Source organism: Mesoplodon bidens (genome assembly GCF_964165515.1).
Source record: "Mesoplodon bidens genome assembly, chromosome: 15".
Lineage (NCBI taxonomy): Eukaryota > Metazoa > Chordata > Mammalia > Artiodactyla > Ziphiidae > Mesoplodon > Mesoplodon bidens.
In genome coordinates, this window is record NC_138171.1 from 2,013,938 (window position 1) to 2,026,882 (window position 12,945).

At 62.8% G+C, this 12,945-nt stretch overlaps 1 protein-coding gene across 2 annotated transcripts; it reads left to right on the plus strand.

Moving 5' to 3' along the window:
• On the plus strand, window positions 1-3,443 carry HRH3 (histamine receptor H3; the record flags this gene model as incomplete). 2 transcript variants are annotated; one of them, XM_081256706.1, is made up of 3 exons in its annotated part: window positions 1-262; window positions 1,296-1,462; window positions 2,508-3,443. In XM_081256706.1, the coding sequence occupies 3 exons, from the start codon at window positions 1-3 to the stop codon at window positions 3,441-3,443; spliced, it is 1,365 nt and encodes a 454-aa protein (XP_081112832.1). The 2 variants fall into 2 exon arrangements, with proteins under 2 accessions (XP_081112832.1, XP_081112833.1); XM_081256707.1 differs by lacking the exon at window positions 1,296-1,462 and having other exon boundaries at window positions 1-258.
• Between the last annotated feature and the right edge of the window lie 9,502 nt (window positions 3,444-12,945).

Below are 12,945 nucleotides of genomic sequence, written 5' to 3' on the forward strand. Positions count from 1 at the left end.
ATGGAGCGCTCCCCGCCCGACGGACCGCTGAACGCGTCGGGGACGCTGGCAGGCGAGGCGGCGGCGGCGGCGGCGGCGGCGGGCGGAGCGCGCGGCTTCTCCGCCGCCTGGACCGCGGTGCTGGCGGCGCTCATGGCGCTGCTCATCGTGGCCACGGTGCTGGGCAACGCGCTGGTCATGCTCGCCTTCGTGGCCGATTCGAGCCTCCGCACGCAGAACAACTTCTTTCTGCTCAACCTCGCCATCTCCGACTTCCTCGTGGGTAAAGCCCCCAGCCCCCGCCCGAGCCCAGGGGCGCCCTACCGGGTCGGGCCAGCGGGGATTGGAACGCGGACCTAGGGTGCCTTTGCCTCGGGGACACGCCCCGCTAAGGGGTCCGGCCTGGGGAGGGGCATCCGGGACTCGTGGGGAGGTGGGCGCAGGCGAAGTTCCTTGCCTCCCCGGCCGCGGGACTCGGGCTGGGGAAGGATGTCCCCGGGGAAGGGGTCCTAGCCGGTGGGCGCTCGCCCAGGCGCAAGGCGCTGCGGCCGCGGTGCAGCGCGGGCTCCTGCGCCGTATCTAAACAAAGGCTGCAGAAGACTCAGGACACGGGGAGGGCGCTGGGGGGGAGGTTTGGGGGAGGGGACATGGAGGGGAGATTTTTAGAGCCACGTTGGGGGAGTAGGCCATGGGGAAGGCGGGCGGGGTTGGGTGGAGAGGCTCTGAGGAGTGCACTCTCACGTGTCCGTGCGCTGCTGCCGGCTGTGAGGCGGGGCGCAAGGAGGGGGCCGGAGGACCAGACACCTGTTGGGGCTGAGACAGGCGTCTGCCAGACGCTCAGAGCGGGGTTGGCCGTGGGAGCCGCCCGCGGCCGCGTGGCAGCAGTCAAGTGCCCTCTGAGTCCGGAGAAAGGCTTTCTCGGCTTCTGAGGCTGATGAGGAAGAGCCAGAATAGGAGCTTGGGATCCAGCGGGGCCAGAGAGGGATGAAATTCTCCTTCCTTCCTCTGGGCACTGGGAGGGCTGGGCAGAAGCCCAGGAATGACCAGACCAAGGCTCTGGGGCTCGTCGCTCCCAGCGGTCCCCACACCTGGATCTTCCTCCTGCCCCCAAGTCCAGGGGACCCAGTGGGACTGGGGGCAGGCCGGGGTTGAAGGCCAGGTGCAGTGCGAAGAGTGTGCTTGCGAATGAGGCGGAGGGAGGATTGCTGGCCCCAGAAGGGCCACCCAGTGACCCTAGGTCCTGCCTGTCTCTCGGCTGAGGGGGAGTGTCTGACCCCTGCCCAGCCACGGCCCACCACGGCCCTCCTCTCCCACAGGGGCATTCTGCATCCCACTGTACGTGCCCTACGTGCTGACTGGCCGCTGGCCCTTTGGCCGGGGCCTCTGCAAGCTGTGGCTGGTGGTGGACTACCTGCTGTGCACCTCCTCTGTCTTCAATATCGTGCTCATCAGCTATGACCGCTTCCTGTCAGTCACCCGAGCCGTGAGTCTGGGACGTGGGTGCTCATGTTCACTCCTGGTGGGGGGGGGGGTCAGGAGCGGCCAGGAGACGCACCGGCAGGGGTTACGGCCACTTCTGAGTGGGCAGTGCTGGATGGGCTTGATCCCCACTGGCCTCTCACCTGACACATCGGGCACTCTATGGCCAGCCGCCCACACGGTAGCCATTTGCTGCCAGTAGGACTGGTCCTGGTTCAGGCAGGAGGCACAGTGTGGACCTGAAAGAAGGGGGTCACTTCAGCCTCCACCCTGGAGCAGGTCCAAAGTCCCTGGAACTAAGGGAGGCTCTGGGCCAGGGGCCCTTGGTGGTACCTCCCCACAGGTGTGCGTGCCTCGGGAAGACAGGCTCCACGAGCTTCCCTGGGCGTGGTGGCCACCATGAGTTAGGGGCCCTGGGCTGCCTGGACTTCCCACGTCGGTGTCCTGTGGGCACTGGGCTGGCGGCACTGAAGCAGAGGTCACTCCAGTGCAATCTCATTTCCTCCCTGATGGCTCCATCAGACACCCCAGGGCCCTCCGCTGGGGACCACGTGTGTCCTAGTCCAGGAAGGCAGCGGGACAGAGTGCAGGGAGCATGGGTTTCGAGGCAGCTCTGCCCCCTGAGCCGACCCACCTGTGTTCCTCCCTGCCTTGCCTGAGCCACCAAGAAAGTGGGGATCATGCTGGAGCAGTTGTGAAGATTAAATAAGATGGTATCGAAAGGTGCCGAGCAGAGAGCCCGGCACACGGCAGGTACTCAGTAGATCGGACAGTGACGTGGCCCCCCGGGGGAGTGCACAGCTGATGGGGCGACGGCAGACAGGCAGCCCGGCACAAAGTTAGGATTCTGGGGGAGGTTCCGAGGCCATAGGGGAGTGTGACAGGGCCTCAGCCTGCCCGGGATTCATGGGGCGAGGGGAGGAAAAGGGAAAAGCATCACTGCCGGGGAAGGCGTGCACAGAGGCCCAGAGGCTGCTGGGAGCTGCGAGCGGCAGCGGCCGACCTGGGCTCAGTCCCCTTGCCTCCTGACCCAGCGTGTCCCACCGCAGGTCTCCTACCGGGCCCAGCAGGGCGACACGCGGCGGGCCGTGAGGAAGATGGTGCTGGTGTGGGTGCTGGCCTTCCTGCTCTACGGACCCGCCATCCTCAGCTGGGAGTACCTGTCGGGGGGCAGCTCCATCCCCGAGGGCCACTGCTACGCCGAGTTCTTCTACAACTGGTACTTCCTCATCACGGCCTCCACCCTCGAGTTCTTCACGCCCTTCCTCAGCGTCACCTTCTTCAACCTCAGCATCTACCTGAACATCCAGAGACGCACCCGTGTCCGGATGGACGGGGCACGCGAGGCGGCTGCCTCGGAGCTCCCCCCCGAGGCCCGGCCCTCCCCGCCGCCGGCCGCGCCCAGCTGCTGGGATTGCTGGCAGAAGGGGTGTGGGGAGGCCGTGCCGCTGCACAGGCGCGGGGTGGGGGGCGGCAAGGCAGCCCCAGGCACCGGGGCCGAGGCTGGGGACGCGGCCCTCGGGGGCGGCAGCGGTGGAGGTGCCGCGGCCTTGCCCACCTCCAGCTCTGGCAGCTCCTCGAGGGGCGCCGAGCAGCTGCGCTCATTCAAGCGGGGCTCCAAGCCGTCCACATCCTCGGCGTCCCTGGAGAAGCGCATGAAGATGGTGTCCCAGAGCATCGCCCAGCGCTTCCGGCTCTCGCGGGACAAGAAGGTGGCCAAGTCGCTGGCCGTCATCGTGAGCATCTTTGGGCTCTGCTGGGCCCCATACACACTCCTCATGATCATCCGGGCCGCCTGCCACGGCCCCTGCGTCCCCGACTACTGGTACGAGACGTCCTTTTGGCTGCTGTGGGCCAACTCGGCCATCAACCCTGTCCTCTACCCGCTGTGCCACTACAGCTTCCGCCGGGCCTTTACCAAGCTGCTCTGCCCGCAGCAGCTCAAGATGCAGCCGCCCAGCTCCCTGGAGCACTGCTGGAAGTGAGCCGGCCTCCACAGGCACCTGGGATGGAGGGGCAAAGCCCTCCACTGCCACCCGCCTCGAGGTTCTGGGTTCCCGGGCAGCTGGGCCTCGCCACCCTCCACCTGGCTGCCCCGCAGGCATGAGCCCTGCCTTGTCTTCGGCCCACCCTAAATGCCATGGCAGCCTCTCAGACCGTCCGCTGGCAGTTGATGCAGCCTGGTGGGCGGTTGGACAGGCCCCTGCTGCCCGAACTGGAATGTGGCCACCCAAATCCTGCTCTAGCCCGGGAGGGACAACCCAGGGGTCCCAGCCAGCCTGCCACCCCCAAGGACAGTGGGATGGCCGGTTGTGTCCACGCTTCACACAATTACTGCTTGGTGTCTTCCCAAAGCAAGTGCCTGGCGTGCGCTCCAGGCCTCCAGAGCCAGTGCTTTGCCCCTGCACGTGCACACGCCTGCACACCCCTGCACACCTGCCCCGTCCCAGACAAGCCCTGGCCACTGGCTTTGCTGCTGTCTGTCCCCTGCTCTAGCCTGGGACCTGGCACCTTCATGCCTCTTCCCTCCAACTTTCTCTGCTCCCCAAGTGCCGGGGACTCCCCAGAAACCTCGCAGCAGGTCTCCGCTTCTCCATTCTGGGTGTTTCAGGAAGACGGAGAAGAAAACACGTCCGTGAACTCGCTGTTCCTTGGATGTTTAATGAAGAGAGACAAAACTGCAGAGGAGCTCAGGGCCTCCCACGCCCTCCTTCCTCGCGCTGCTGCTTCCGGCTGAGCTGCGCCAGCGGCTCCTGCCCACCCCGCCTCCCAGCTCACGGTGTTGGGCCCCGACTGGCGGCTCTGCGAGCGGCCAGAGCCCCGGACGCCTGCTCGTCCAGCGGGTTGCCCTTCCTTCTCCATTTACTCAACCAGAGGTTTCTGGGATCGACGGGGACCCAGCAGTGCCCTGAGCGTCCTGGGGCTCCCAGGGGCAGTCGGAGGAGACCAGGGGCCGGGTGCCCAGCAGAGGGGCCGCTTCGCCATAACCCGTGCACCCGGTTGGCACTCTGCATGCTCCGTTCCCCGCGCACCTGCTGCACTGCCCCTGCAGACCCCAAAGTCCACAGTAAAGTGTATTTTTTTATTGGTGCTGATTCCTGAGGAGTTCGTGGGGGGTGGCTGAGCGCCCGTACTCCAGTCGGGGACCCAGGGGGGCACAAGAGCACCCAGGTGGGCATGAGGCACAGGCCTGCCCCTCCCCCTGGCCTCAGTGTCCTCTTCAAGTGGACGAGCCCGGCGGTCATTCCAGGCTTTAATCCTAACAAGCGACGTGCGCCCCGGCAGTGCCCCGCCCGCTCCCCACTCCAGTCTTGAAAACACGCGCCACAGCCCTCCACCTACTGCAGCCTGCCTGCCCACAGGACACGAGTTCTCACCGCTCTCAGCCATGATCTTCCCCCTGGGGAGCTTCCAGGGGCGTGGGGACTGGAGCTGAGCTTGAGGGGCTGGGCCAAGGGAGGGGAGGGGGCTTCCTGGGCAAAGGCTTGGAGGCGGGACTGAGGGTGATGGATGGGGGCAGCGAGAAGGATCTGACAGGATGATGCTGGGTGATCCTGGGCCCACTGGGCTCCACAGAGGGGGCAGACACTGGCCCTCACCCCAGGTGCCAGAGTCCACTCGGAAAGGGGGCAAGACCAGCCCAACTTAGGGGCGATAGATACTTGGGTGGGTCGGATGTCACCTCCTCCAGGAAGCCTCCCTTTCTTTCCAGCCACGAGGGCCCTCCCTCCCCTGACCTCACGGACACAGCCTCTCGTCCCCTCCCCACCGTGCTGGCCCAGTGTCCACAGTCTTTCTTCCCAAGGCAGAGAGACATTTGGCTGCCTCACGTCCCTCCCTTACAGCTGGGTGCCGTGGGTCCCATCTCCAGCAGTGAGGTGCCCGCCAGCTCTGAGTCTGACCACTACAGGGGGCGAAGCTGTTCACAGCAACATCTGAAACCCACAACCTTCCTCTTCCAGACATTTCCTCACCCCACAGCTGCACCTGCACTTTGTTTTCCCAAGCACCCAGAAGTCTTCCTCCAGAACCCCAGCTGGGACTCCTTCCCCTCTGCACTTTCCCTCCACCGGAAGGGCCCCCTCGGTCAAGGCAGGACGGTCTTCTTGGGCCCCCTCTTTAGTGGCCCGAGGGAGGGGCAAGCCTTAGCTCCCCTCAGGGTGCTGGGAGCAGCCGGGAAAGGCGGTGACAGGGAGGTCGCCCACCGTTTGTGGGCCCAGAGCTTGGGGAAGCCCTCGCAGCTCTGGGGCCCGTGGTGAGGCTGGCGGGCTAGCCATTGGCCTTCCCTCCAGCCCTGCAGACTTGCCTGGCCCCCAGAGAGTGGGCGTCCGTCCCGCAGCCCAGAGCTGTCTGGGGAAAGACAAAGAACCCATTCTCTGCAGCGGTGGGCACCTCTGTGCTGCTTGCACAGCCAGAGCCCTCGCTGCCCCTTGGCCCGGCCCTGCTAAGTGGCTACAAATTGGAGGATAAAAGTGCAGACTTTCAAGAAATTTTGCCTTCAGTCTCTGCAAACTGCCGCTTCCCGAGCTACTGCGCAAGGATGGAGGAGGAGAGAAGAAAGACACGGAGTCTATTGGGCCCGTGTCCAGCAGCAAACAAACATGCCAGGGGGGTCTTTCTCCTTGGATCCGACCGCTGGGAGCAGAGACAAGCTGAGCCCCGAGGCAGGAGCAGCCACCTCTACAGGCACCACCCACGTTGGCAGCTGCTGTTTATTGAGCACCTACTGTGTGCCGGGCTCTGTGCTGGACAACGGGCTGGAGCATCAGCAGGGCCATTCCCGTGGGGGCTGAGGACTGTGGGGGGACTAGGAGGTGGGTGGCCTGGCTCATCAGCTGGGGGGACAGGGAGCCTGTCTGAGGAGGTGACGTTTCTCTCATTCATTCCACAAACTTCCACTGAGCCCAGTGGTGGGAGCCCCGAGAGGTGGCAGAGGCCGAGCCTGTGGCTGAAGGAAGGGCCCGCAGGTGACGGGGGCAGAGGGGCAGTGATGTTTCAGGGCCTGGAGGCCAAGGTAAGGAGAGCGGCCTTGCTTCTGAGGACAATGAGGCATCCAGAGAGTGAGCCTTAGGCCCTAGGATGGAGCACAGCCTGGGTGGCCCGGCTGTAAGTGTCGGCACAGTCCTAACAGTGGGTGCAGAGACTGGCAGGGGCATGAGGCTGGGGGGCAGTGGCACTGAGGAACTGGGCAACGGCCCGACGCAGGGTTCTGCTCTGGGTGCCCGTGGATGACCTGGCTCCTCCCATCGGGGCCAGCTGTCAGCCCTCAGGGGCCAGCACATCTACAGGGCCCCTCGGTCTGGCACCGGCTACGTATGTCCGGCTGCCGCTCCCGCCCCGGTGCTGGCTCTGGGGCGCCCCCTGAGAACAGCTTCTGTGCACATGCTGGGTGAGGGTCCTTCCCAGCCTGGGGTGAAGACCCTACATTCTCAGGAGCCCAGCTGGCAGTCCCCATCCTTCTACAAAAGGACAAATTATTCAACGCTCTTTTTGGGGCATCAGGGCCATGAAAATGGAAGCCTGGGGTCAGCCGGCAGGGCTTCTGGAGGCCTGAGACGTGGGGAGCCACACGCTGTCTGGCCTCTTCCTCCCCACCCCCCATCCGGACACTTGGGGCTGGACTCGGGGCTGCAAACATTTCCACCAACACTACTGCAGCCTGGCAGCCTCGTGGCCACCCCACGGGGGGGGTTGCTCAACTCTCCATTCTGCAGGCTCCCCAGAGCCAGGGCCCTGGAGGCTGGGCGACTCGCCCCATATCCCGCACTCAGCAGTTGGCGGGGGCCAGGACCCCATCCTCACTCTTCCCTGGGTTCTCCCCAGGCACCGCCAGGGATGGTGGTGTGTGAGCGGGTCCCTGCCACGCTGCACCTTCCTGGGGGCCCAACTGCATCCCTGGGATGGCAAGCACACCGGGAAGACCTGCCTGATGGCGCATCTGGGGAGGGACGCTGGCTCCAGCAGGTCAGGGCTGGGGGTCCTGGAGCATGCAGGGCCTGAGGCTGGGGGTCCCTGGTGCTGCCCAGGAAGGATGGCCATGGCGCCTGGCACAGGGAACATGCTTAGAGTACAATTATAATGAACAGACCTACTATGTTCCGGGCACCATTCTGAGCCCTCTTCTTATGTAAACTCATCTAGTTCCCAAACAGAGTAGGTACTATTATTCCCATTTTACAGATGAGGAAACAAAGGCACAGAAAGGTTAAATAAACTGCTCAAGGTCACACAGCTAATGACTTTCCTTCCATGACCATTTTCCCAAGGCCCTCAGCTCTCAGGGCCACCTTCTCTTTCCTCTCCCGAGCCTGACCCCCAGGCACCCGGAGCAGGCTCAGGGGACGCACACACGCTCCCGAGTGTGCCCAAGGCCTCTCGCTGCACCCGTTCTTCTGGTGACAGCAACCCGTTTCTCCTTTGGGAACCACTGCCCGGTTACTTCAGTGGCTCCAGGATGGGTGTGGATCCCAGGCGTGGCTGGTCAGAATCACCGGGAAAGGTTGGGGTGGTGCACGTCTCCAGTGAGGCCAGAGAGCAGCAGTCCTCGGACCTTGTCTGGTGCCCTGGGAGGCCTGTGTTCCCCTTCAGCTGGGGTTGCCGGCCTGGCGGCCTCCAACATTATCCTCATGGAGGCCACCCCGTGGAGGGGGCACACCTGGTGCAGCCAAGGAGTAGGAAAGCCACACCGAGAGTTGGACGGAGACGGCGTCCACGTGCTGTTGTCTGAGCGCCTGGATCCAGCCTGGCCTGAAGCTAGAACCTGGACCTTTTGGTTTCATGAGTCACCAAATGCCCCTTCCTTCCTAAAGCCGGCAATGAAATGACGTTCTGTAATGCGATGGCCCAAGCTGGCATCCCTCTGTCTTGGGGTGGGGGAAGGGAACAGAACACTTCTGCCCATGGGAGGTCTGACTCTAATAAAAAATAGGGAAGTGAGTCAATTCTTTAGTAATGATTGTTGGTAGGAAAATAATGATTTTTGGTATATTAGGTAACATACTGGCTCTAAGGGTGAAAGGTCAGGATGCCAGGCCATTTGTCTGTGACACCCTTCCTGTCCACAGGGGGACCTCAGCCAGGCGAGTGCCTTGGCCTTAGATTCCTTGTCCATTAAGCAGAGCGTCCCAGACAGCACGCGGCATCCTGCTCCCAGGGTGGCAGGTGCTGTGTCCAGAGGAGGCACCTTGCTCTGGAGTTTGTCAGACACAAATCTCAGAGGGGCACAAAAATATCCTTCGAAAGAGAGAGAAGGGGAGAAGGGAGAGAGGAGAGGAGGGTTTTGGATGTAAGGGGAGGAGGGGGTGGTAGCGCTGTGGGAACTGCGCTATAAATGCATCCGTGACACTCCGAAGTCACCAGTTTCCAAATTCAAACATGACAAATTTGATGATCTTTAAATGCTTCCACTTTAAATGCTGGACGATCTTTAAAGAGTCCAGCAAAGCCTGGTTCTGAGCAGAGGTGTAGGAGTCGGGGCAGCTCAGTGGACGGGGAACGGGCTGCCTCCTGCCCTCCTTCCTGGGCCCCGGCTTAGCAGGACCACACACTCCTGAGAAGCCGGGAGGGGGCAGGGGGTAGACCATTGCTCGCTGTCCCCTCCCGGGCGCCCCTCCCGGCCTGGGGCTTCCTCTGACAGCCGAGGCACGGCTCTGCCCCGGCCCCTCCAATCCATTAACTCATACTGAAGTGTGATGGACTGGTTCTTCCAGGGACGGGGGAGATGTGCATTGTAACAGAGGACGATCTGGATCTTTAAATCAAAGGAGGCAAATTCTAATGCAGGTATTTCAGACCGTAAGGCACACCAAGTGGGTGAAGGGCTGGGGGTGGATGGTGTCTGCACACTGTCTTGAGCTCCTGCTACCTGCTGGGCCCTGAGCCAGACGCTGACTTCACCAAGGATTCCAGATCCGTGCAGCTGGGACGTCAGGGTCCCTTGCTCGGAGATCCTGGACGGAACCCCCGTGGTGGGCCAGCAGCTCTGTGGGCCACACGGATATTTCATGGGACCAGTGCCGGGTGCTTGAAGATGCCCCCTTTAATCAGCCGTGGACCCCAGACGTTCCTCCGGGGTCCCTGAGAGCCAGCTGGAAGGCAGACAGCCGGACAGGTGCCCACCATCGTAGGCAGGGGTGGCTGCTGCTGGGCCCACCCCAAGGACAGCGGGGGCAGCTGGCTGGAGGTAACCAGCTGGGCCCGCCCTGGCACAGGCCAGCAGGGGGAGGCCTCGGCTCCCCAAGGCCCCCTCCAGGGACGGGATGAAGGCAGGGCCCCTCGCAGAGGTACAGCCTCGCCCAAGTTGGCCCAGCCCCCCAGCCCTCCCTGCAGGCCCAGCATCAATGAGGGCTGTTTCTACGACCTCCCCCGCACCTCACCCCTTCACTTCCGCCATCAGGTAAAACACATGAGCTCAGTGCAATCTGGATTTCAGAGTCACAACAAATAATCTGTTAGCTAAGTATTGCATTCTTTGTTGTGAATCTGAAATTCAAACCTAACAGAGCCGGTGACCCTCCCCGTGTTCACAGACACTGCAGGGGCCGGGCTGGGCTCTAAGGATCCATCCAGGTCTTTGGAAGCCACGGGAAGGGACCAGGGCTGGGCTGGTGGGAGGGTGGGTGGGTGGCTGCCCATGGCCTGGAGTCCGGGGCCTGGCCAGGGGCGGCGTGCTGGCATCCTGGGGGCACGGCCCTCTCAACCCTGAAGCTTGCTCTGTCCTTACTCGTGGCTCCCACAAGTCCCCACACAGGGAAGGGGCTGCGTACCCTGGGTGGGGCTGAAGTGAGCAAGCCAGGCCGTGAGTCTTAGGCTACTCTGCTGGGCCTCAGCGTCCCCGCTGTACAGATGATGAAAACCAGGCAGCTGGGGTGGGGTGACAAGCGTGGGTGTCCCCGCGATACCCCCAGTGCCGAGCGTGACAGGTTCAGTGGGCTGGGCTGGGCAACCTGCCCACCCCAAGGCCACAGAGGAAACTGGAGGGACTTCCTGGCTCCGGGAAAACATCAACCCCCTGGTGCGCACTGATTCCTTGCAAGGAAAGATTTTTTCCTCTCAAGAATCAAAGGATTGCAAGACAGAAAGAGACCGCCCAGGGGCCCCTTCTCGGGCACGCACAGACCCGCCCCAGAGGCCTGTGAGTCCCCTCTGCTCTGTTCGGCCTTTTGCCCTTCCCGGAGAGGCAACACTCTGGCCTTGGTGGGTCCAAGCACTAGAGCCGCCCTGGCAACAAGATGAACATCAACAGCAGACAGCACCCAGCGCGTGCTCACCTGCACGCGTGTGCCTGTGTAACTACATGTGCGTGTGTGAGTGTGTGTGCTTAGTTCTATGTGTGTTTTCACTGCGGTCAAATACATCTAAAATTTGCCCTTTCCGCCATTTTAGCGCACAGCTCAGAGGCGTGGGGCACATTCACGCTGTCGTGCGGCCATCCCCACCACCCACCTCCGGAACTTTCTCGTTCTCCCAAACTGGAAGTCTACCCATCAAACACTCAGTGCGACTTCATCACGGCGCACGACACCGCCAGGCCCCTCGTGCTCCCTTGTGCTGCCCTTTTAGAGCCGCAGCCATCTCCCCGCCCCAGGCCGGCCCCGCTCCGACCATCTGAATGGAATCCGCAGGCAGCCACGTGGAGCAGCCATCTGCTGCCCGTCGCTGGGCGGTGCTCTCCACTCTGTGGTCTTGGAACATGTGCCCTGTCCATAAACATGCCGGCATGTATCCCCACACACGTGCACGTATTCACCCGAACTACGATCTGCCCGGCACGTCTGTTATGCCTCCGGTGCCGGCACTGTCCCGGCCCTGCGACGCAGCCCAGACCGGGAACCTCGTGGCGGTAGGGGCTGATGCGCAAGGCCAGGCCAGGGGGCCACGCGCCCGACAGCGGCTGGCGAGGCGCAGGGCAGGGCCCTTGCAGGTGGGGCTGTTTGATCAGGTGGTCAGAGGCCCGCAGCTGGGGGGCACTCATAGGGTGTCTGAGGAAGGGCATTTGCGTCACAGGGACCCCGGCAGCACAAAAGCCCGCTGTCCTGGAGGGTCCTCTGTGTAGCCAAGAAACAGCTGGAGCAGAGGACAGAAGGGGAGGGGGGTGGGCAGCAGGGGAGGGCAGGCCAGGTCAAGGGCTGGGGCTTTGCTGGAGGGAGAGGGCGGCCCAGATGGGGTGGAGGAAGGACCCGTGCATACAGGGATCATGGCACCTGGGCCGCCGTGCGGGGAGACGAAGGGGCCTGAGCAGGGTATTAAAATAGAGTGCTGACCGGGTTGAGGGGCACCCTCAAATTCACAAGCACTGGGAACTTGCAATGTGACCTTATCTGGAAATAGGGTCTTTGCCAATGAATTAGAGAGTAAAGCGGGAGGGAGAGGAGACCAGGGAGGAGACGGCCACCCCACCCCAGGAGGCCCCGCCAGGCGCTGAGCCCACCGCCTGCATGGGAACAGAGGGCCAAGGACACAGAGAAGAAATCTCAGGGAAAGGCTGGCGGCTGGAGCTTCTGGGAGATGAAACCAGTAGGGGAGGGACGACGCTGGGACAGAAACACCACGCAGAGGTAGAGAGAAAGCCAGGCAAGGAAACAACCCAGGGCTGTGCCAGCCCCCAGAGAACGAGGGCCCCACAGAGACGGTCAAGTGCCTGGCCCTACAGCCCACGCCCCGCTGGCCTGACGCAGACCCAGGCCTCCCGGTACAGCCGTGGGGAGGGCACAGGGAGGGTGACATGAGAAAGCAAAGTCCCCGTCCAGGGGCCAGAGGTCAACAGGTGGGGCCCCGGGCTGATCAAGGAAGCAAGAGTTGCTCAGACTTTGGAGCAGATCAGTCAGTGGGAACGGCCAGAAGAGGTGGCCCGGCTGAGGCTGAGCTGGGGGAGCGGGACACGGCTCTCGCTCGGCATCCACCCACCTGCTAAATAGTCTTCAAACTAAAAGAAACCTAAATGCACCCAACATCAGCCACCACGCACCCGCTTACTCCACAGATGCGTGCCGGTGCCCCCTGGGGTCAGGTCCTGAGGCCGCTAGGGGCACAGTCGAGAACAGGACAGAGCCCCTGCCCTCTGGGGCACCCCTTCTGGGTCAGCCCCGGGAGGCATCTTGAGTGTCTCCCCTCTGAAGAGCACACATGGTGGGCACCCAGAGAGCAAGATGAAAGGCCAGGGATAATTAACGCTGCTCTTCGCGGTGGCCTGAGAGGGCAAATACATGCAAAACCTACCTCTGGTTTCCAGAACACAAGGACCTCTGAAATTACAAGACATTAAAATAAAGCTTCAGGTAAAGGACCTTGTTCTACTTTCACATTTGACGTCAGATCAAAACGGAATTGCTCCTGAAAGCTCAGGCGCTGGCTTATTATTCGAGGTTTGCCCAACCCCCACATGTGGAAAAGACACTGGCCTAAGTGCACCCAGCGGCCCAGCTGCCTAGGGACCCTGAGGCCGATCCCCAAAGGGCCCCGGGTCCCTTCTTCACTCGTCCCTTGGGC